This window comes from Brugia malayi, assembly GCF_000002995.4.
Source record: "Brugia malayi strain FR3 genome assembly, contig: Bm_v4_Chr2_contig_001, whole genome shotgun sequence".
Classification (NCBI taxonomy): Eukaryota; Metazoa; Nematoda; class Chromadorea; order Rhabditida; family Onchocercidae; genus Brugia; species Brugia malayi.
Window position 1 is genome coordinate 7199533 of NW_025062476.1, and position 25322 is coordinate 7224854.

Consider the following 25322-nt stretch of genomic DNA (forward strand, 5'->3'; position numbering starts at 1 on the left):
TTTCATATATCATTCGTTCTTATTTTTCATTAACTTTTCCGATTTTATCACATATTAATTCGATCAGTTAATATTTGACAATGATTGTATAAGCCTTCATCTTAGTGATAGATTAATTATACTATTATATAGTGGATGAAATTTCATCATTTAGATGATAAGAAATGATTGAACATGAAGATAACAAATGTTCGTCTACAATTCTGGTCTATTATATTAATTATCTACTAGCAAGATTCAAGGAATGAAAATTTGACGTAAAGATAATAATACATTTGTTTAGAATTTCGACTTATTCTTACATTGATTATCTATTAAAGAGATTTAAGAGCAGAATTTTACGACATAAATTAGACATTACTATACGTGAAATTAGCATGTATATTCGTTAAGGAATTAAAAATGTTACGCGGGATAGAGATTTTCATACTTGGCTGCTAGGGATTGCTATGTACCGTTATGAGATTACTGAAGGGATTGAGAGAGATGTGCTGAGTCAGTACTTGCAGTGGCTATGTTATTACACTATACGATTAGTTAATCCTTAATTTCTGATTTTTTTCTGTGAGAATTCTTTCGGATATATATGTTTTTTGAACATTATCGATCATAAATTTATTACTGTTACTTTTACTAATTATTGTTGTTCATTTATATTTCATTACTTTTTTGTCTAATTTTATCTAAGTTTAATTGATTAAAATTGAATTTTTAACTTTTTATAATAAAATTATTTAACTTCGAAAGGTTTTTCTTTTTTTACTCTTTCTTTTTAATGGTTTAAAGGTCTTATGCAAATCTTTTTTGTCATATTTGTACGGCATTACTACATCTGTTACAGCATTGCTACACATCTATCACACATTTGAATATGTAGTTGCTGGAAAATTCTATGTTTCTCACAATTATCTTTCAAACATTCTTATATTATTTCATTCCTATGTGTAACAGTTTTACCATATGTTTTCTTTAACATGTATGATCATTGTGCAAGTTGTATGAAAATGCATAATGTAAAATTTTGTTTGTAGGAAATGCCACCTAGAAAAGTAGCTCGTAAAGTGACACAACAACCAATGGAAGTGTTAAAACATCGGAAGACTGAAAAGAAGAAGGGAAGAAAACGAGAAAAGAAAAAGGGAAAGGAAACGATAAAAGCTTCTTTAACAACAGCACCGATATCGTTAATGGGAACACAAAATGGAATCACCATAAATAAAGATGAACATATTGAGATGGAAGAACCAGCGATTTCTTCGTCACAATCTTTAATGATGAACGTAAGTATTTTTCATCGTTACTAGTTATTCTATCATAATTTCTGTGAAGTGTAAATTGTTAGGTTTTTGAATGTTTGATACTTTCGATATAAAATCATAAATATGCAAGGGAAGGAGTGAGAAGGGAGTACGAAATGTAGTAATTCTATGACAAGAATACATACTCTTCTCTGTTTGTAAGCCTCATTTTGCGTAGAGTATTCTTGAAAGAGGTCAGATAACTGATAACAATTCAATGATATTAAGGGTGAATACGACAGTCCGCGAATGAGTGAACGTGGGAAGAAGCGAAAACTTGTCTCTTTGGACCTAAGCAACTCTTCTATTGCAAATCGAACTCTCAGTAAGTACCTTTGAATGTGATTTTGAAAACTTTTGAGAATAAGCTCAAGTGTTTATTATAATTAAGAGCATATCATATTGGTAATTTTAAGCTTTACTGAATATGACTGATCAGAAAAATACAGACTTTAGGTAAATTAGTAATTTGAATCTATTTCTTCAATTACCTGTTCTTGTTACTTATCTTTTAATCTGGTCAAAAGCATTATTATTGGACAAAAAACAATAGTACGCATTGATTGGATATAAAAATTGGTGATGGTTAGAAGCTTTCTGAATGAATATTACGACATAACCAACAGTTTTGGCAGTGTTTCAGATAGCAGTGCCGGTAGTTCAACCACCCGTCGGTTGAAAAAGTTCCATTTGTCGGTTGAGAGTTTTTTGCCAACTGAAAAAGGTGATCGAGTGTTGAGTTGTGGCGAAGGCGAACAACTTGGACATCCAGGGCGCAGTACAACTCGGAAGCCTCGAGCCATTAGTACGCTTCCAGAAGAGAAATTAATCGTTCAGGTTGATTAATATTTATGTCGCTGTTGACCACATTAACAATAATTTTAGGAATACAGCGTTTGAAAGACATTAGATGTGAAATATCTATAAAAATAGTGAATAAAATTATTTTTCGTTTAATGATTATTCACAAGGGTGATACAAACATAATATCAGGTGAAAATTTATATGGATACGAGGAGCCAATTTTTCTATTTTGAGATTTAAAGACTATTTCCATATTCATGCTTCTTTGAATAGGGAAACTGTATTGCACTGTGCTTGCAGAATCGTATTTAAGGATATATTTTAGGTAATAGCAGGTGGAGTTCACTCATTGGTGTTAATGGAAGATGGTACAGTGTATGGTTGTGGAATAAACGAAAAAGGTACTATGCCGGCTGAAGGTGTCGAGCCAGAGGGATCATCGGATAAACTGGCTCCAATTAAATTCAGTGACTTACTGATACAGCGCCATGGAAAGGTTCTTACTGTTTGTATAATTCTTGGATGATTTTAAATATTTGGCTGAAAAGAGAATAATTAATTGTATTTTCAGGTAGTTATGCTTACCGCTGGTGCTAGTTTCTCGGCAGCACTCACTGATAAAGGAAGTGTAATTGCTTGGGGTAATTTACGGGTAATTTTTATTTCGATGACTTTTTTTTTGATAAATTTATGTTCTGTAAATGCTCTTAATGGTGAATAATCATTTGTTTAAGGGTATGTCGGGCTGCATTGAAAGCCACGAAACTTTGCTGGAAATGGAGAAACAACCAGTAGTCATAGTGCAACACCATCAAAAAGTCATCGTAAAGGTATTTACTTTCTCATATTCAGTGAATTGGGATCGCTATCTGTTTTTGAATAGCTTACATAATTTACCCATTAATTTTGCGAAAAATTTGCAGATTGCAGCAGGTGAGAATCATTTGGTAATGCTAACAGAGAGTGGAGAAGTGTTAACGTTCGGTGATGGCTCGGTTGGTCAATTGGGCAGATGTTCACGGGTGTCGCACATTCGCTCCCAACGAATGGTAAACGATTCACCAGACTCGTTAAGAATCTCAGTTTATGATAAGGGTAAAAAGAAACTGGTATTATTCGATAATATTATGGCCGGTGGATTTTGGACTGCTGCTCGATCTATTGATGGCGTTATTTATGTATGTGGATTGAACAATTTTGGGCAGTTGGGTGTGCCAACACCAAAAGCGCTAGAAGATGAAGGTTGGTACTGCATGTTTCCTGTTCGTAATTCGACAAAGACTTCCGTATACTTTTTTTTTTTTTTGTAGCAAAGTGCGAGAATCGGATCGCGTCGCATTCTTTGCATTGCTTTTGAAGCCAAAAAATTCAGTCTGATCCTTCACGGACGGCTAGCTTGCTATGCATTATCCCAACAAAAAAAAAAAATGGAAATTCTCGCTTTCTTTATATGTTAATTAGGTTTATAATGGATTTTGTAGATGATGAACCAGAACTGAAGATAATGCATCCGATTAAGGCGAGCGCATTCGAAAGCACAACAGTTGTTGAGTTGAGTGGTATCCAGCATATCATTGCTTTGAATACACAGGGTAATAGCTCCTCATCATCATGGATCAAAAAATTTTCTGTATATAATGTGTTCTTGTAAGTACAGTTGATTTCCAACTTTTCTACAGTAGAAGATATCTAATAACTTTTAATATAAATAATTGATATAGTTTTTAAAAACAAAAAACTTTATTAGGTGAAGTATATGGCATCGGGAAAAACACGGATAATGCGCTGGGATTAGGCACGTGGAGTGGTAAGGAGGATGACCATTGGAAATATTCGGAACTACAAAAGATCGATGTACCGGAGCAAATCAAGGGAATATCGGCTAGTCTTGGTTGCTCGATTGTTTGGACTGATAGTGGTAACCTTTGCATTATCACTTGCTATCAATAAAGTTATTCACTATGAGAATGTATGATTAGTTCCCATATTAGATGTGATTAAACAAAATGCGTTTTCATAGATCTAGTTCCATAGAAGTACAATTTACCATTGTCGTTTTTAGGAAATGCCTACTCTTGGGGTTATGATTCCTCCGGTCAGCTTGGTTTGGGGATCAAAGATGATGATGATAAGATGGTTCCGCGACCACAAAAGATTACTTCGGCACACCTCGATGGTTATCGCGTTGTTGAAGTATCATTGGCCGATAATCATGCTCTTTTCCTTGCTAAGAAGTTATGAACAGTGAACATTACAGTCGTAAAATTGCATTCATAAAATTAATTTTGCTTAAACATGTATCGTGATTTCGATAGTACTGAATTGATTTGGGGATATGTTAGGGCATTATGAATATTCTTTTAGTCTTGAATATTTTTGTATTACTCCTGATAGATTAACCCTATTTTTTGATCATTCATTTTGCGTCGAATTTTCTGTCACTATTTGAGTCATAGCATCGATTAAAGTCGTCCATCTATTTCTTTACTTAGATGATTTTTCAGATTGTTTACATTGCTTTATGCTTTTCAAATCGCTCGCTGTTCTACCTAATATTTCTACTTGTTCCATTGTGATCGTGATATGTGCACAATAGTGACCCCCATCATCGCAGTTCTTCACGTTATTTCATTCATATATAGAACAACTCAGAATTTAATGGGACACATGAAGAGAAATTTGTTTTTAAGCACGCATGGGCTGTGCAAAGTCTTGATGCTACACTTCCTTATTTGTTAGGTAAGTAGTTGTTGACAGGAAAACAAAATATGAGCTGGGCTGTTTTTTCCTTTTATAGGATGAGGAAATAATGCAATGATGATTAATGTTGCCTTCCCCATAGTCTTCATCCGTTTATGGATGAATTAAATAGTATCCTCTCTATTTGTTTTATAGAAGCATGTCATTGTCGATGTGTTTCTATAGGGAATGATTAGGAATTTGTTGAAGAAAAACGAGATGAATTTTTTGTTGCATAATGTTTTGCCGACTACATTCCTATCAGAAATTCATCTACTGCGTTAAAAACATATTCAACCACTATAAGTTTTGGCTGAAGATTTCTCTACATGATTACATATAACAACAGATAAAATGCAACTAATGATATCGAAGTATTTTTTATAAAAATCGATTAAATTTACTCAAAGAAACATGACAACAAGACTGACAGAATAAATTGCTGCAATTTGCCGTAAACATAAAAATGCGTTGAATAAAAATCGATATATTGTTTGAAGTAGCTCAATTAAAGTGATGTATTATGCAGTAAAGCAGATGAAATATTAGTAAATGCACGGCTACAATTGGAATCCTATTAATAGCAGTATTGACAGAAGTAACATGTATTAATATAATGTCAGCCTTCCAAAAAAAGAAAATTTGCTTACAAAATTCTTAGCATACTCGGCTTACTCATAATAATATAGCAGAATTAAATTACGTTTAATAAATTCACTAGTTTGAATCGATGTATACTGTCTTGCATAAAAAAGATGTGAAATATAGAGTCTTTCTAAAAAGGATGGAAGCTTTTTGTTATATATAGTCTCAATATTTGATTCATCTATTCGTCAGGTATCTATCTGCTCAGCAAATGGTACAGTGCCATGGAACACTTTTTCGAAAAATTTTGTTGCTTTTTCATCCAATAGTCATTCCCAACAAGGAATAACAAAGTGCACCTATATAAACTATATGTAGCCTAGCGCGGAAGGCATTAAATGCGTTGAAGGCCACAAAATGGAAATTTGGGGGGCTATTATAAATGCATCGATAAAAACAATACATACAGGTAAACACATACATTTCATACAAATTAATAAAAATTACAAATATGCAAAACTCTAAAAGAAATGTAATGAAAAGACGACAAGAACCCAGCATTTCTACTTCCACTTAAATCGAAAACTTTTAGCTCTACAAGGACTTAAATTATTATTTTCAACCAAAATTCAAATTAAGACAATAACGGCTTGGTCGCTATGATAAGATTAATAAGTGGAGAGCTTTTACGACCACAAATGCACAAGAAAATAAAAAATGAACAATAAGAAACGAAAAAAGGCTTAACTGGTAAACTACTGAAGGAAATTACAAATGCTCAACTCTACATAGGGTGAAAAATAATGCCGTAAGGAAGATAAAATTTCAACTGGACTGAGTCATACCCGCCTTTCAACCACTAGAAGGAAGATCATTAAATGCTTTGGTGTCCATTCCTGTCTTTACATTTAAGCACTTACCGTTTGTCAGGACCGGATACTAATTGCTTATTGTTTCAGAATTCACTTAGATTCCGTCGAGCCTAAAATCTGCGAATCAATCGTTGTATAGGGCTTTAATTCTTTTTAACTGAGATAGAAATGATGCGCAGTCCATACAGAATGGATGGTAGGAAAATAATTTTTCAGATAATATTTTGTGAAAAAACTATGAAACTACTTACAGAAATACCGATAAGAGCAACCGAATTGGGCGCAAGTTCCTTGGCAGGATCAGTGAAACGAAACACACTATATGTTTTGTTATTATTTCGCGGCCTTAGTTCATAAACTGATGCAGGCAAATTAACTTTAACTCCTGAGCATGCATAAGGCTTACTGCGTATGCTGAAATAATTCTTAATGATTTATTCATGATACTTCAATACATGAATAGGTTAACTACTACGAAAACCTAGCAATAAGCCAAAAAGCACTACTACCTTGCAACATCATTAAATTCCTTCTCCAATACAAGAAAAAAATTTACGTTGCAAGTCTTCGCGTTGATTTGCATTTTGTTAACGGTCTATTACTTGCTGTAGAAGTCGTTGCAGATACCGTAATTCGTGAAATCTGAATATAATCTACTATGAAATTAACTATAGAATTGCCTAGGAATGTGATTATACTCTTGTGACTCTTGATTATACTCAACTCTTTTCACATTCAATTCATATTTAATATTATTTTTTTACCAACCCAATAAAGATTATTTCTTTGATAGAAAAAAGGAAAAATTTCTTGCAACTTGCAATTAGGATAATGTTTTGTATTCTGTGATTTCCTGATTGCAGATATAATAATCCCTGTTTTGTATACATAATACTATATAAGTTCAGTAGAAATATACATTCTGAATTGCAGTGATAAAAATTACCGGCGGTGGTGGTATACTAACATCACCATAGCTTCGCAAAGAACGTCTTGCCGATGTATTACCACTGGTTGATAGTGGTTTAACGGGAGTTGTAGGTGATGTGAATTTTGCATGCGATATAATAGTACGTTGTGATTTAGCCTTCTGAACCAACAAATGATCACCCTGACTTGGTTTCCCATCATTTTTCTCACCACATTCCTTATCTATCATGTTCTGTAGCTGCAAAGCATAGAATTAAGGAGAATGACACATTATTGAAGACGATTTAGCTCTCCTTTTTCTTTTTTGTTCTAGGATAAATGGGTCATTTTTTCTCTTTGCTTTTTCCTTTCCTTTCCCAATTTTCTACTTTTAAATATACAACTTCATTAGTTTTCTTTGGTGAACATTTCAATGCGAGAGGCCGAGATGTTGGTAGCACTATTCCTTTCGAGCTCGAATCTTCAATACTAATTTCATTCACCTGAAAATTTTTGAAGATATTTTAAAGCAATTACCAATAAACGAACGCTGTGTCTTATTTTGATCTGAATGCTGAAATAAGAAGTTTCTGCTCAGCGAACCTTATTAGTCAGTTGCGAAAGATGAGTGGAAGCGGGTTTAGAACCCATTGCCCAGCACCACGGCTGCTTTTCAATAAGGAACTCCTGCTGTGGTCCAATCACTGAACCAGGCCTGCAAATCCGTAACCAAGCTATTGATTCAGCTGCTGTCACGCCGTACTCTTTCATCAACCAACAAGCTATCAGCGTCCCTGTCCGACCTAATCCTGCCTGAAATTTAATATAAATAATATTCATTGAGACAGTCGAATCCACTGAGTTAATTGATTAAATGATCCAAATACCTTGCAGTGAACGGCCACGCCCCCCTTTGCGCTATCAACAACATTAATAAATCGTTCAACGATTTCATCGGATGGTACCGAACCATCAACAAAGAAGAGATCAACATGCTCGAAACCTGCGTCTAAAAACCTATAAAAAAATTTCAGTGGAAAATGTTACAAAAAATGGAATTAAGAAGAGCTCTGTCATTTTTCAATATGTCTCAACAACTATAAATAAAAACGAACCTTTTGGCATCGTACATGCGTTTGTTAAGTCTTATAATAGTCGAAATGTTATGTGTGCGAAAATAATCAAAATACACTTCCGGTGCGTGATATGGATAACCTTAAATTCCTTGAAACTAAATTTTTTTTCTCATTCATTACACAATATCCTTCATCGTCAACTGAACTGCAACTATTTGAACAACTATAATGATATTATATTAAATAGTTGCAAATATTCTATTGTTTCAAACGAGCTTGAAGAATTAAAAAAAAACCCAGATATTAACCATTCTCAACAACTGATTTATTGTGCGGTCCACAGAAGCTTAGTACTTTTGTCGGAATGATCCAGTTCAAATCGCCATTCTCGACCTTCTCGTAATATTCATATTCATCTGGGTCAAAAGTATCAAACGCTAACCAACCGAATTTCATCGCCTATAATTGACCATATATGCAATATTTAATAAACCAATTCCATATCTTCCCACAATTGTAAACAATCAATTTCATATCTCTGTTAGCATAACCCTATGAAGATATTTCAGTTTTCAGAATGATGCACTTAATGTCATACAGACAAAACAGCAAATGGACTAGTTCTCAAACTTTTTTTGACTATCTATGAATAACTGCTGAATCGTTTTCAAGTGCAGTAAATTTTATGTTATTAAAACTTTTATGCTTTTTATGTTTTCAGTTATGTTCAACTCAATTTGTATTATCGCTCTACTAAATGCTTGTTGAGAACTGATAAATACTCGGGTCGTTCTCTATGCCTACACTGTTATGCAACAGATTGGTTATCAATATGCTAATGCGTTCCGCTCCTGAACAATAGCATTTTGGCCTCTCTTTTGTTCTGTTATCGATTAATGTATTTTATTCAAAGCTGTTTCCTCTATTTATGAATTTTGGAATTGTCAAAGAGTGAAGATAGTCTTTCATAGTTCGATTCTAAGCACCACAAATCGTTACCCTAAAACCAGTTAGAGATCAGAAGTAAAAACAATTGTACAACAGTTCTGCTTCCTTCTTTGCTCTCTCCTTTCTCTCTTTCCCTCTCGCGCAAGCTAAGTAAAAATTACCCCATGTAGCGAAAGAAAAAATTACAAATTTCGCGGCAAGATTTCTGCTGATAAAATGTTGCAAAAAATTAAAATGGAATTTTCATTTTTCTTTCATTTTTCTCTTTAAATTTTTTTACCATAAAAAATTGAATCACCAACAAACTGCTACTAATCAGTTTCCAATAAGTAAATGTAGAACCCTTAAGAAAAGTTAGTAAGCTTTCCATAAATACCTTCTCGATACTGCGAAGTACATTGTGGAGATGTAGTCGATAAGTTGCTGGACCCATCGCTGCATCTCGAAATCCGATAAAGCCATCCGGTTCCGCCTTGTGTATCCGCAAATATGCTATTTCGGCCGTCATTCCCAAGTAAAGAATCTGAAAAAGGACAAGTTACAACAGTACTATGCTGAACGAAACACTACTATTATTTAATTCTTTTACATGTAACATACATTCCCTCGTTGTTTTTCTTGTTATTCTTTTTATATTCTATGTCTCATATTTGTATTCCATTCTCTTTTTCTTGTTGGCAGTACGTGTACTGTCTCTGTATTGATTTAGTTTATTTGTTGCCCTCTTTTTTAAAAGTTCTATGTATTATTACTTATAGTATTAACTACAAAAATTAGAAGTTTCAATTAATTCATAAATTCCCGACGAGTAAGATAATTATTTTATGCAAAAGTAAGAATTAAAAATGAAACCGCATAAGAAGCCACTAAATAGGCTGTATTTACTCGACATTCATCAGCAGGTCCACAGCATACCACTACAGATTTTTCATCGTCTACGTCCTAAATTCAAAAAAGAAAATAAACAGGACTGAATCCAAATAAAGACTGCCTTCATCACCCTCCATCAAAAAATAATTTCAAACAAAAAATTACCTTAATTATGTTAAAACAGAAGTCGAGAAAGGAAACTTGTCTATTCAAAGATCTCACGATAGATGATCTTTCTAAGACGAGAAACCTATCCAGACGCGATAAATGATTTTATATATTCTTAAACATACTTCTAATCTTTCCGTAAGATTTTGACAGAATCGGTAAAGTACAGACAGATTTAACGGGCCAAAATCAGAGTAAAAACTATCATAATGCACTTCGTCATCAACGTAATAATAATCCGTATAGCGGTCTGATTTCGGTCGATTTTGGAATGCACAGAAAAAGAGCTTTTTCGGAATAATCTCTGCTAATCGTCCATGTAAATTACTGTTCTGTGTCAATGATTCTCGAGCCATTTAAATTATGCTATAATAATGGCTTCCTATAGGAAATACTTCTTGATAGATTCTTCAAATGTTTAATGGGTTTCCAAATCCTTGCCAGATCTACAATTCATAGTTCATAATTGAGGACAGCCATGTTCTTCTTGTCTATTTTTTTGTGACGCGCCGGAATGGTTCTTTTGCTGAAACTTGATTACGTTCAATGTGAGAATTTTTTCTTTTTTTCAAAATCTTACTACCATATATTTCGATAAAAACTTCGGGATCTATGGTTGTCTGACACGCAAATCGCAAATCACGTGATTTATGCTGACAAATTCGTTTCGCTATATCACAAAAAAAAAAAATATCAGCTTATTAATTTCGACAATTCCGGCAACAAATTTATCAAGTCCATGAAATTCATGAAGAAGTTAGGTAAGTTAATATCAAAAATTCGTAGCACTTTTACCAGATTTCAACCGTTTTTAATACTATTTGAAATATCATCTTAACTATTCTATTGAAAAAAAAAAGAGTATTTTGATTGTAAAATTTCCTTCAACAATTTACATAGGTTCTCCTATCAATTAATAAATCTTTAAAAAAACTGAAATATGGCGAAATACATCCTAAACCGGCATCTTTTTAAGTATTTTTCTGCCTTAAATAATAACTGATATATGCTAATTAAGAATTTAACTAAGACGCAAATTAAGTAATATGTTTACCAAAACTGTAGCACTAACAGGTTTTTATAAAATATTCTTGTAACAGGATAAAGCGAGATATTTATGAGATGAAAGAAAATTCTTCCTCTTTCTCTTCTAATGTTGGACTACTGTACGAAATCCGTCCAAATACCAATATCTCACGGTTAAATACCGTATCTTCCACACAACAAATCAATGAAGAATAGAGCAATCATCAGTGGCCATCTCATCTCCATTGTTTACAGGTATGCCACATATACTACTCAACAATTACCAAAGCTAAGCACCATGACCTATTGACCCCGCTACCGTCCCCCCCATTCACCAGCCAACAACCCTGTCATCACGTGCCTCAAATTATCCGTTATGAATGGTCCGCTATGAAAAAGCTTGTCTTACATGACTTTGCTATCATCTCTTCTTTTTTTTCAGCAATTGTCTTTCGATAAAAGTTGCCACTAATTGAGGGAGCTTCTTTATAAAGGTTTTTTTGCTTGTAAGAAATTATTTGAAATAAGCTAATAACTTAAATGAGATAAAAGTAAAACAAAAAATAACTACAAGCATCAAAATAACCTCCAAATAACTTATTTGCAAAAAAAGGATTGAATTTGTTTTAGGGAAGGGAATTCAAAAACTGGTTTTCTTTCTCTTATGATGTTTTATCTTATATAAATTTATGGATCAGAAACAGTGTGAGAAGACATAGGATAAAAGGCAATGATTTTTTTGGATATTTCTGAATATTTTTAATTTAATCAGATTTTTTTTTCTTAGAGTGTCCCACGATTCTCGAAGAGAGAAAGTGTGATGATTACAAAAAGGGAACGATATAATTTTCAGAATTTTTTTTTTTAATGTTTAAATGGAATGTTGACAACTGAGCCAAAAGATAAACGACTATGGGAAGCTGTGAGCTTGAAAATGTTGATTTCGTGGAACCGGATGCAGAATTTGCTGAGGATGACTTATTCGGTTTAGATGATATCAGTGAAACGAATTTGAACAGTAAGTTTTTTATTTAAATGACGGAGTTTGAAAATATCGGAATTAGAGTGAAAAATATAAGTGATCGTAATTTGATGAGGTAAAATATATCAAAACAATAGGAGCAAATATTATGATACGATTTTATATTAGCTCATAAAAATCATGCAAATAGATTTTGTTAGAGAAAAGAAGTGTTATCGAGAAGAATAGCTCTCAGTATGCTTCGATTTATTATTGTAAATTGTTTTTGTCAATTAAAATTCTTTAGTATCTTTTGTATGTTTTTAAGTGTTAGATATAATGTAATATATTACACTTACTGTTCTATCAAATAAAAGTTCTTCAAAAAAAAAAAATGCTTGAATATAAAATTTGACTGTCGGGAATATTTACATATAGAATAGTTGATTTACGTGTAGGCTTTATTTGCATCAGTTCTATATTTTTAATGTTTTATAATTGTTGTCAATCTGCTAGTCAAAATTCCCTTTGAAGTTTTACAGAGGAATTAGGTTTGGCTGACACAATCCTTACCACATCTTCATTTCTGGAGCGCGATAATTTCGAAAAGGAACTTGGTTGTTCAGCAGATGATCCGTTTGCCGAAGATTTCTCTAATATAAGTCAACATGAGATTGTAAATGTGATTGCCGACGGTGATTGGGTGGGAAGGTATATGTCTGAATTTGCTCTTTTTGACGTTTTTTTCTTTTTTGTTTTGTTTTGTTTTTTTTGATGTTTGATTTATATTATTATACTTTCATATCTGATTAAGTATCATTTTTAGGCCGATTGTGGTAATCTACGCTTATCGGCTCCCTTCTAATAAAACATTTGACCACGCGAAATTTCTTCGGTATTTTTTTTCACATTTTTAAATTAATAGTTCAGAAATCTTTCATATATTTCATGTATATTCATATATATATATATATATAATATATATATATATATATATATATATTTTCATATCTGCATAATCTTTTCTAATACCGCATCCCAAGAGAACATGAAAGAATATGGACAGTTGAAAATGTAGCAATTAATGATCTCTCTGTAATATTTAATATCTGAGAATAGCTATTTGAAATCAAGAAAAAAGTATTGGTTGCAGGTTTTTGCAATTTACGTTGGATAAATTGGTTGAGTTAGATTATACTATTGTGTATTTCCATTATGGACTGCGAAGCAATAACAAACCATCTTTAAAATGGCTTCTTCAAGCATACTCCATTTTAGATAGAAAGTGAGTTTTCTTTTTCTGTCCAGCTCATTATGGATTGATCTACTGATTAAATAGGAGATGTGATACAAAATTGAGGCTCTTATAACTATGATTTTTCCTTTATTTTTTGCTCTACATCTGAAATGATTCATTGTCTGTCTCTTTTATAGATATAAGAAGAATTTGAAAGCACTTTATTTGGTTCATCCAACTCGATTCATTCGCATCGTTTGGAGCATTTTCAAACCATTTATATCTATTAAATTTGAGCAGAAAATTCATTATGTCAATTATCTGCATGAATTGGATTCGATTCTTCGCGTAGAACAACTCAGTCTTCCTCAACCTATCAAAGAGTGCTTTTTCTTCTGAGATTCAAAGTTTTGGAAAGCTTCATTTGAAGCTGATAAATGACGCAGTGATGTATAAAAATGAGAATGAGATGTTTGCAGCTTTTTCGGAAATTGTTTGAAAATTATTAGTGAATATGGAGAAGAATGATTGTTTGATTGGTCATCTTTCGAAATTACTAGTTTCTATTTTTTTTTAGACACGACGTAGCACTACTAGTGTCTTCACGTATTACACCCAAATCGCAATTAACCAAAAGATCTTGCGCAACCCCACGTCCAACCCAGCAGTTCAATGTTCCACTGAAATTGTAAGTTATCTAAAATATGGTGGAAATGATAAAGAAGCTTGTATAAACTTGACTTTACAAGCAGTCGTTATTTTCATGCAGTGTTTTAAACTATGAAAAAAGCTGCAAAATTTTAAAATATTAAAAACATGATTACATGTAATTCAGATAGTTGCGAAAAGATATTAAAATCAGTGCATAAACTGATTCAATAAATATAATTTTGCAGTATATTATCACATAATCCTGATTGTGATGTTCCTCCCGTAGTCACTGATCTCACTGCGTTTCTGCGAGACAATTCGTTAAATGTCGTTGGATTGTTTCGACGATCTGCTGAAGTTAATTCAATTCGGAAATTGCAAGAACGTATTGATAGAGGTAGATATATTCTCTTAATCATGTTTGAAATTATGCAATGAACAATGAACTATTTATGATCAAAATTAAAAAATTCAGTTGTATTGAAATTATTTTGCAGGTGAACAAATAGATTTTTTGAATGAAGAACCATACAAAGATAATTTGCAAGTAGCATCTATTGCTGCTTCGGTCTTATTGAAGACATTTTTGCGTTCACTTGGTGAGCCTGTTATTACCAATGCACTATATCCAAGACTTACTGCTCTCTCAGGTATCATTATCGATCAATGCTTAATGTAGGTTTCACTGTAAGAATGTAGGTTATTTAAGAATCTCAAAATATTAAAAAAAAAAAAAAAAATGATAAGATAGTAATAGAATTTACGCAGAAGCACTTTTTTTTAGAATTGCCGAAGGATAGTAAATTGGGAGCGATCATTGAAATAGTGGATGCACTTCCACTTGAAAATTGGATGTTGTTGAAGACTGTATGTCAGTTCTTGACAGAAGTTCGTTAATTTTTATTTCTATAAATTGTATTAGTAGTTGGTGATTTTAGTCTCTAAGCGTTTTTCATCTTTAACAATTTGCTTTAATTTATGGCTGTACAGTACTGATTATCCAAGGGATATTCTTGTTACAAAATAATTTAATGAATGCCTTGTTTTTCGCTTGCCATCATTTTTAAACTGAGTAATGTATTTCCATTATCGTGATTTTCGATTTGTTATAATGGATGAAGTTTTGAATGCTGCACTTTTCAGGTGGCTGCTCACAGCAAAGAAAATTTAATGAATGCTAACAATCTTAGTGTTGTTTTTGGTCCAAACTTAACATGGCCTACAGATCGCGAGGTAAAATTATAATTTTTATATTGTATACAATACCTTTAACTAGTTTTTTGATAAAGTAGTCACTTTCAAATGCAAAGAAGATTAAAAAAATGATTGAATGATTGAAGAACTGAAGGATTAAATTGAAGAAGGATTAAGACTATGTTGGGAAATTATTTACTATCATGTTGAGATATCATCAAGTTATTTGCTTTTTTCAGGTTCCGATAGCTCAGTTAAATAACCTAAATCATTTCTGTTATCGCTTGATTGTGGACTATGATAAAGTGTTCAAGGGGAAATGATATATACTCATGGGGCCTATGCATTTATGTTGTCTCTGAGTTTCTATGCTTAAATGCATTTTTGCTCAACCATTTGTCAATTGAAAGATTTAAAGATAAATTTTCCGATCTTTGGCATATTATTTGTTTATGTTTGAAGAGCTGAAGAGATGTTGATATTTCCGGAGTCAAACTTTTGATTATACCTCGTATTATGCTGCATGTGTTATTGTTTGGTAGATTGATGAATGCAGTTTTGCGATCAGATTGTACTGTGTTTGCAATAATCTCACATATAGGGAAATTACTTCCAAGTGAAAAAGAAAAAGTGCTTAGTATTGTAATTTCTAAGAAGGTATTTTAGTAGAGGATAAAGAGTGTGTCTTCAAGCTGAAAATGATGTTGGCAGCATTCGTAGGTACTGCTTTATTTCATTCATAAATGTTTTATAGTATAAATTCAACATGTCATATTTATTTTAATAGCTGTATATTTTATTCGATCAATTTAAATTGTTTAGTGATGAAAGTTGAAAATTGTGATATTTATTTTCACTTCATTTTGATCAGAAATATCACGCTGAGCTATCATAAATTTATCAACATTATTTATTTTTCACGGTAAAGTTTTGTATATTGCAATTTCATGATTACATTTATAAGATATCGTTGCATTTACTTCATGTTTTAATAGAATAGGAACACAAGATGATATGTGTTCTTATCTCAAAAGGATAAATGCAAGAGATGAAAGTAAAATAATCTTTTTCAAGTCCTCCTTTCCTCTTTTTCTCATTTTATTGCAGAGAATGATAAAGAAAGCATTTCAGGCAATGCAAAGATTAATGGAAGACTGATTAATTTATTGCATTTAATTTTGATATCACAGTTGTTTCAGCGATATCATCAATACTACGTTTCTATATGTGTATGTATGTATGTATACGTGTGTGTGTATGTGTATGCAATTTGATCGAATATTTCTGAAAATATCACAAACCGCCACCTATCCTAGTGTGAATTGTCACGTGGTATAATCGATTGTTTACAGTTAGCATAAATTTAAAATGAAATTTGAGGAATAACTAAAATTTATAACTGCATGTACTTTCTCACTCATAATGATTCATCAAAAACGCATATTTTAAGAAAAAATACAAATGTGAAATGTGAAAGTTTCAATGTTTTAACAATATTAATCTTTTTGCAAAATAAGTACGAAATATAATAATAAATCACTGTAGAAATGTTCTATAATTTCGCCATAAATCTTTTGGATACCTCTTTTTTTCCCTCTTTTTTTTTTCTTTCAGTTCTCATTTTTTACGACTTCAAAGTTTTTTTTTTTTCTTGTGAAATAATATCTGAACGAAAATATGATTTAAAATTAATAATCAAAATTTATTGATATAAATTATCATTCCGCAATTTCCTGATCTAATATACTGTTGTAACTAAAATATTATTTTTTTCCACCAATTATAATTTATCGTTCACTAATTTAGCTATCATCCTCATACAATCACAATTTTTTACCACATTAAAATATTATTATTTGGAATGATTAAAATAGTATTTTTTGAAATAATTAAGACAAATTTTGAAATAATTTGAAAATTTGAGGAAAAAAGGAGATATAAAAGTAAGCTACAATATATATATAATAATATTGATAATGGAAATAATCAAACTTTTCGCTTCGTTTTCTTTTTTTTTTTTTTCATTTAAAATTTCATATAACACAGATTGTGTTTTATTTTTAACAATTTCTTTATTAATGAGCAATAAAATTAATACAATTTTCCATCTGTTCACACAAAAATAATCCATAAATTCCTTTTTTTTTTTTGAAAAAATAAAAAAAGGAAAAGTTTTATTACTTTAAGTATCTTCACTAAATCAGCAATTATTTAGTTTCAAATTTCAAAACCTTATTTTGTTTGTTTGCATTATCAGTTTATTTTCATTATAAAATATTACTTATTCAGCAATTTTTTATTTGTCTTCATTTTAAAATATTACTTACTGAGTAGTTTTTTCTCTGAGCATATATCATTCAACTTCCTTTTTTTGTAACTTCAAAACTTTTTTTTTTCTTTATTTAACTATAACAGTTATAACTTTGACATCATAACTGCATGAGTACTTAATGAAATTTATCAAAAAGACTAATGGTTAAAGATAATGATTATTGATAGTCGGAAGAGTGAATGAAATTTTAAATTTGCTCCAAATTACCTTGAAATATTTTTGTTTTTTTTTTTTTTTTTTTTTTTTTTAGATGATTATTTTAATACTTATTGTACTAAAATTTTAATGCAATCAGTCGCCTTTTTTTCAAAATATAATTTTTTAGATTACTGTTTTATCATTTCTTTATCATATGATGGAAGATGTAACACATAGGCATGATAAGATGTGAAGTCATTGTTAAATGATAATAGTGATTTGATATAAGTCAAATGATCGATATTAATGATCTTTAAAAGAATATTAAAATGGTAAAGTGTTAATTTTTATGATGATGAAAGATGGATGATGATAACCTTGATAACAGCTTTCATGTAGGTGATAAATTTCAAGTCATTAAATCATAATGTTTTTATCAACTTTTTAATTTTACATTTTAACCAGTTTCATTATTCAGTTTCTTTTTCCTTCCTATCATATCTGCTAATTTGGTCCGAATTACAATTTTACTTACTATTAAAATTGATAAAAATTATATTCACTTAATAACATTCCAACGTTTATTTGTAATTTTTCGAAAAATTAATGCAAAATTGAGAAAAACCATATTGATTAATGAAAGAAAATGTTGATTTAAAAAATAATGAATTATTTCTTTCATTTTGTTACTCAATTAATTATTAGTGAATATGTTTTAAATTTCAAACATTTTTTTCTTTTAAAAACAATAAAATTTCAAAATCGTTCTAAAAAACATAAAAGAGATAAAAAGACAAATATAATAATTAAATTAAGCTAAACATTTTAGTAAAACATTTTTTACTGGTAGGTATTTCAATTTCAATCTTTAAATTATTTTTTTCTTTCTGAAAACAAAACTGTGTTTGAAAATTATAAAACAATTTGCTTTTGTTTCTTTCTTGCTTTCTTTGTTTTTTTTTTTTCTTATGCTTATGATTTATTTGTATCATTAAAAATGATTTCTATTTTTAATTTCCTTTCCTTCCAATATTTTTCTTTTCTTCTCTCTCTTTTTTTGTTAGGCAATGAATGAAGAAAATGAAATTATTTCAATTTTTGAAGAAGAAAGCGAACTATTAATTATTATGTAGGAAAAGTGACAATAGGAGCATTCGTTTTATCGCTATTAAAACGAATAATTTAAACTTTCCCTCAATCACTACACATACTCATCTTAATTGTCACTATATGTACTTCATAATTATCATTATACATATATTATAACTATCATTATATATTATAATTATCATTATATATTCTTTGTAATTATCATACATCCTTATAATTATCACTATACATACATTATAATTATAATTGTACATTCCCTGTAATTATCATTGCATATTTTTTGCAATTACTATTATATATTCTTTGCAACTACCACTATATATACTTTGCAATTATCACTATATATGCATTACAATTATTATCATTTATTCGTTGTAATTATCATGATATTTTTTTTGTATGTACTCTTTTCAATTATCATTATATACTGTTTGCGATTTTCTCTCTTCTTTTTATTGTAAAATTTTTGAAATCATAAATTTAGTATGTGTTTTATTTAAATAAGAAATGCTTGTTTACAAGAAAAAATTTTACAAATATTTATTGTAGCAATTACAAAATTAGCAAACATTGTCAGAATGTAGTTCTCATATATGAACTATACATAGTATTATTCATATCTCATTTGAAAAGTTATTTTAAAAATAGAATATGTAAAGTAGTGACTTGAAAGAAAAAAAAACTTCAAGAAAGAATATATAAAATAAAAACGAATATATATATATATATATATATATATATATATATATAATACATAAAATTAGTTCTTTCCTTAATCATTTAAGAAACTGAATTTTCTTCGAAATAACTTTAACACGATGTGTTTGTACAATTTAAAATAGTTTGTACTATTACATAAATGAAAAAAAAAAAAAAAATTAAAAAAAAAAGTGGCAAATCATTATTGATGTTAAAAATGCAAATATTTTGATTAAAATAATATGAATGTTTTCTTTCGGTTTAATTTTTTTTCTTTTTTTTCCTTTTTTTTTCTGGTTTTTTGATATCGCGCAAACAGTTTATATTTATGATATTTAAATAAAATTTTATAATCTTATAACTAAGGAAGAAGAAACATATACACCGATAATGTGTGGTTTATTGGCATCAATTCATTCTCATCACAACGATGCCAGCAAAAAGTTAGTTTTATCGTCCATTTTTAATTTTGAAATTATTTCAAACTGTCAACTTTTTTCGTTTTTAAATCTACTTCTCTAACTTTTAACTTTTCCAGGACTGTTTCAAATATTATGCGTATTATGCAAACCATTTCGTTTATTTTTTCAAAAAATTATTCACATTTTACGCCTCAATTATAATCAATCTATTTGTATGCACATTTTATATAACTCTATTTGTATAAACTTAAGACAGATACATATAAATAAAAAATTATATTTATGGTAGCAAGAATTAACATTTTTAATTAGATCATCATGCAGTAATTTTATATCTGTCTCAGCATTGTTAAGAGAATTTCGAAGTCATTAAAATAATTTCTGATTAAAAAAAAAGGAAAAAAGCAAGAAGAGAAATTAATTATATTCTTGATCGTTTCCAACATATTAGCCCAACAAGTCCATTGCTTCAATTTATATTATTAAGCAGAAAAAAAATGTACTTTAACTTCAAAATCCTTTTTTTATCGTTCCTATCTATTTTCTCTCATTTTCTCTTCTCCTATTTCCATTTTCCATTTGATGAAAGCAATTTTTCATCATTGTGCTTTAATTTGCATTCCTTTTTCTTCAGTTTTCATTTCACAGAAAATAAAAATGTGAGTGAGAAAGGAATTTTTTTTTTCATTATCTAAGCAAAATTCATTTCCATTAAATTTATTGATGAAATTTTGGTTTTATATTATGATTATTATTATTGTTGATTAACTAATTTATTTATTTATCATTTATTTATTGTTATTGTTATTAATATTATTATTACTGTTATTATTATTTATTATTACTAATATTATTATTATTTATTATTACTGTTAATATTATTATTATTATTGCTATTGTCATTATTTATTACTATTATTTTATTATTATTGTTATTATTATTATTTATTATTATATTATTATTAATTATTATTATCATCGGCATCTTATTTGATCCTCTTGCAGTGTTATTAAAAACTATGCGAAGTATTCATTCATTGCTTCAAATGGTATGAATGATTGCTATTAAAACGTTGAATTAAAAATGAAAATAGAAGTAAGAGTAAGAGTTAATATGGAAGTGAATGTAAAGATGAATGAGTAAGTGTTAACTTACATTTATTGTTTACTTATATTATGTCGTAATTAGCACAATTGCTTATTCTCTCGTACTATTATTATGGATGTGTGCCTTCCAACGAATTATCTTCTACTGCACTACTTCTATCGCTGATATCATTACTATTATCATTACTGCTTAATGCTATTTACTGCTCATTACCCACGCTATTATCCTTCTTATTTATTCATATAATTCTTTCCCTTTGTTTTCTTATACTTCTCTCTCTCTCTCTCTCTTCCTTCTCCCTCTCATTCTCTTTTTCTTCCTTTCTCAATTATTTTATAACAAAAATAAATTTAAATTTAAGACATTTTATTGTCATTTTTTTTTCTCTATACATTTATTTAATGATAAACACTGAATGAAAAGAGTCTTTATTTTTAAGCTTACTTTCTTTTTTTCTTCTTTGTTCATTATATATATTAGAATTGTTGATTAGAAAGAATCAAAAAGTGATGCAATCAAAATGCATTATCATTTCATTATTGACAATAGATATCACTAGCTTGAAGAATATAAATTGAAACAAATGAAATTTGTTATAGATAAATTGAAAGAAAACAGATAAATAAGAAATTTTTCATTAAAGAAAAAGATTATGCATAAATTTGCTTCAAAAACCATATTTCTCCTTCTTTTTTTGCTTAGTTAAAAGGAATTTTAAAATTCAAATCTATCAGCGATTATTGATTTTGCTTGAATGATTCTCAATCATTGCATACATATTCTATGAAATGTGAAAAAGAATCAGGAAAAAAATGAGCTGATATTATCGGGTTTTTCAAATTAGATTAATTTATTCTAAATCATATGACGTAATTTCAGATCATCTCATGGAATGAAAATTGAATGTTACCCGGAAACTTATGCTCAGTATTCATCAGCTACTGAAAAATATCATAAACTTAAAAGGTTATACTAATCCTATTGTTTTAATTCGTTTTTTGAAATTAAAGATTATTATTTATTCAATATAAGTTTGCAGGGTTTTTGGTGATGTACCCACCTGTGTGCCGTCAAATCGTTTATGTAAATTATTGTATTGGACCTGTCGAAGGATACAGTTCTGGTTTTGTTTTTATAATGAGGGCAAGTTTGCTCGTTTCTTATAACACATCGTGTTATACGTTAGGCGCATTTGTCACACTTGTAATACTATCTTTTAGCTCACTTTCATGTCATTATTAGTTGTTTTTTAGATATTGTTATAGATTGATATTTGAAAATTGACAAACCATTGAAATTCAGTAATCATAATTACTCATTTTACTCTGAGACTGTAAGTCATAAGGATATGTATGATTTCCTTTAGAAAATAATGTTTTTTCTGCCGAATCTATGCATTTTTGACAAATATACTTGCTACCGTTATTAGCAACGTGGGAATTATAAAATAATAAGTGTCATTGTGGACAGTAATAATAATAGTTAATAATAATAATAGTAAAAATAAATAATAAAACATTAATAATGAAAAAACCATAAATTTTCTAGATATGGAAATGGATGTTGAAGATTTATTATCTAATCCATTTAACACACAACCTCCTTCATTGAATGAATTAATTCATGTGACTGGATTTAATAAAGATTGGATTATGTTTATGTATCGAAATTTCAAACAGGTTAAGCAAATTTCATTACTTAATAGTTGCATTAATTTAAAATTGTTTCATTATTTTTACACTGTTGCACTTGTAATTGTCAACGATGTTTTAAATTATCAAATGATCATTTATTTCTACTACAAAAGTTTTTCAAAAACAAATATTATATGAGAATTTCTGAAAAATTTTAAATCTGAAATAGTATAAATGATAAAACGAAAATGGCAAAAAAAGTTTGCTTCCATTTTTTTTTACTATTCTCTGGTATTGCATAAGCTTACTTTTAATTAATACTTACTGTAGATATGCTCAAATGGGCGAATGCCATTACAGCAGTGGAGACGAATATTCCAGCTTATATTTCCCAAATCAGCAAATAGTGAATTTGCTGATCGTGTATTTCGAGCTATTGCCGGTGGTAAAACCTCAAAACATATTACTTTCGAGGTATTCATGACATATATATTCTCTTAAAAAAAAAAAAAAAACTATAAGTAATAGTTTAGTTATCATTAGAGTTAATAAAATTAATTGTATTAGAGTTAAAAAAAATTAATGCAACAGATTTAATTACACAAATTGAATTAATGTAAGTTTAAATTTCTTGTTTCCTTTTAAGGAATTAATATTATGCTTACACCGAATAAGTGAATGCTATTGTATTTACGCATCAACAAGTTCACAAAATTCATCTGCTCATTTCTCAAGGATTGCACAATTTGTTTTCTTGTTGATGAAACCAAGTGATCATGTTAGCTTATCCATTATATACACATCAGCTGATTAATTTCATTAAAATTATGCTTCATTTATTATGCTCACTGTTTTATCATAATTTGATCAGTGTAAATTGCTAATTTAAAATTATCATTTGTTTTAATTGAGAAATTTTCAAAAAAAAAAATCTAGAAAGTAGATTTACTAAATAGATGAAATATTTATTCATAATCGCTATTGTTTCATTTTTTTAGGAACAAATAAATTTAGATGGTTTTAAAAACTATGCTGAAGCTGTATTCAGTTTAAATGTTCCATCGATAGCATATAATTCGCATCATTTATTTAGCCAAATGCATGTTTCTAATAATCATTATGGTCATAATAATAGTTGTTCATCGATGCCATTTCAATTTCCGTCAAATTTCAGACATTACACATTGCAATGTTTCAATGTAAGTTTATGCAGTGATCTAATGTCTACAAAATTTTTCCTTTCTATTTAATTATTGTTTTGTCTAACTATGCCTAATAAACAGTAATTTAATAATAATAACAATAATAGTGGTAGTAATAATTATCAGTAGTAATAATGATAATAATAAGTTATATATGGAGGATACTTCTTAAGTAAAAACCAGGAACTGTTGAACAAAAAAAGTGAACAAATGTTATATCCCAGTTTTATTTTCCACTTTATTGCTTTCTTCATTTAATATATTTATCCAAAAAAATTTATTGTAGGATTAAATTTAGGAAATGGATATGGATAATGATGGAATTATAAGTTTCGATGATGTGAAAAGGGTATTAACTCCTGAATGTGATTCGATGCGGCTTTTTAAAGAAGCTCATCTTTTGCATTCTTGATATTTGACGAATAAAAATTTAAGAGTTTTGCATCATGCATTATTTCTGTTCATTGTTGCATTTCATGAAATTAAAGAGATTTAGGAAGCATTTCCATCATGTAAAATAAGGATTGATAATTTAAATGTTTCGTTTTTTACGACAATCATTATCATCTTAGATGCCTGTAAGAGTTGAATTTCTATGTTGCTGATGATGATAGTGATGATAATGATAAGAACGATAATGATGATAATAATGGTCATGACATAGTAATAGTAGTAACATCAAATTGAGCGTAACGATGGGAAACAAAAATTGGAAAAGAAAGAAATTGAATGCATTGTCGACGTTAGCCGTGCTTGCTAGAAACTGTATAATTACAGTAATGCTTGCCAATAATGAAGTGTAAATACAGTACTGAAGTTGGTTCAGTATGTTTATACATCTCCTGTGCGCATCATCGTCGAGGTTTTCGCTTAATTACTCTTCTTTTGCACTTTTACTTCTCTGTAATTCAATTTCAAACAATAAAAATTGCTGAAAAAATCTTCAAAGCAGGCTGTTTATTCCAGTTCAAATTTAAAAAACTGACTACATATGATATTCATAACGAAAAATTGAAAACTTTGAAACTCATTTATTAGAACAACATACTACTGATTAATAGGCGCAAATAATCAACAGTTGATAATTCTGAAGTTGAAATGAAAAAGACAAGTATAATATGAACAAATAAATTCACGATGTTCATAAGTTGTATCGTTTTGAACTTGGGAAATATGAGGTAAAAACCGTTACTTATTAATTTATTGTATTGGAATTATGATATCATGTTATAAAGTCATCCATTTGACCGCAAGTGCACATTATTTCCAATATTTTCCGGATGTGAATAATCTACTTTAATTCATATGAAAGCAAAAGATGACATGACTTGGAAGCGAA

At 29.5% G+C, this 25322-nt stretch overlaps 4 protein-coding genes across 17 annotated transcripts; 3 read left to right on the forward strand and 1 right to left on the reverse strand.

Annotated features, from left to right (window-relative positions):
- Positions 1–1034: 1034 nt before the first annotated feature.
- On the forward strand, positions 1035–4343 carry Bma-ran-3 (regulator of chromosome condensation, putative; the record flags this gene model as incomplete). The annotated part of the gene is made up of 10 exons (XM_001893319.2): positions 1035–1280; positions 1527–1623; positions 1942–2135; positions 2428–2598; positions 2674–2754; positions 2837–2932; positions 3026–3344; positions 3584–3694; positions 3850–4020; positions 4165–4343. 10 exons carry the CDS (start codon positions 1035–1037, stop codon positions 4341–4343), a joined length of 1665 nt encoding a protein of 554 aa, XP_001893354.1.
- A 2038-nt stretch (positions 4344–6381) lies between these two features.
- On the reverse strand, positions 6382–10625 carry Bma-cdc-14 (the record flags this gene model as incomplete). 12 transcript variants are annotated; one of them, XM_043078744.1, is made up of 12 exons in its annotated part: positions 6382–6408; positions 6550–6712; positions 6855–6940; positions 7245–7460; positions 7612–7710; positions 7811–8020; positions 8095–8224; positions 8323–8422; positions 8592–8742; positions 9608–9754; positions 10084–10173; positions 10395–10625. In XM_043078744.1, the coding sequence occupies 12 exons, from the start codon at positions 10623–10625 to the stop codon at positions 6382–6384; spliced, it is 1650 nt and encodes a 549-aa protein (XP_042934678.1). The 12 variants fall into 12 exon arrangements, with proteins under 12 accessions (XP_042934678.1, XP_042934676.1, XP_042934677.1 ...); XM_043078742.1 differs by having other exon boundaries at positions 7245–7466; XM_043078743.1 differs by lacking the exon at positions 7612–7710 and having other exon boundaries at positions 7245–7466.
- Positions 10626–12207: 1582 nt separating this feature from the next.
- On the forward strand, positions 12208–15661 carry Bma-rga-1 (RhoGAP domain containing protein; the record flags this gene model as incomplete). Its single annotated transcript, XM_001893317.2, has 11 exons — positions 12208–12313; positions 12799–12967; positions 13083–13151; positions 13410–13541; positions 13691–13876; positions 14071–14181; positions 14390–14541; positions 14642–14794; positions 14929–15032; positions 15288–15377; positions 15578–15661. The coding sequence occupies 11 exons, from the start codon at positions 12208–12210 to the stop codon at positions 15659–15661; spliced, it is 1356 nt and encodes a 451-aa protein (XP_001893352.1).
- Positions 15662–20007: 4346 nt separating this feature from the next.
- Bma-ncs-6 lies at positions 20008–24395 on the forward strand (the record flags this gene model as incomplete). Of its 3 annotated transcripts, XM_043078754.1 has the most annotated exons (8): positions 20008–20060; positions 22027–22113; positions 22187–22290; positions 22696–22826; positions 23112–23255; positions 23428–23559; positions 23780–23980; positions 24282–24395. In XM_043078754.1, the coding sequence occupies 8 exons, from the start codon at positions 20008–20010 to the stop codon at positions 24393–24395; spliced, it is 966 nt and encodes a 321-aa protein (XP_042934688.1). The 3 variants fall into 3 exon arrangements, with proteins under 3 accessions (XP_042934688.1, XP_042934689.1, XP_042934690.1); XM_043078755.1 differs by lacking the exon at positions 20008–20060 and having other exon boundaries at positions 22040–22113; XM_043078756.1 differs by lacking the exon at positions 20008–20060 and having other exon boundaries at positions 22068–22113; positions 22187–22264.
- Positions 24396–25322: the final 927 nt, after the last annotated feature.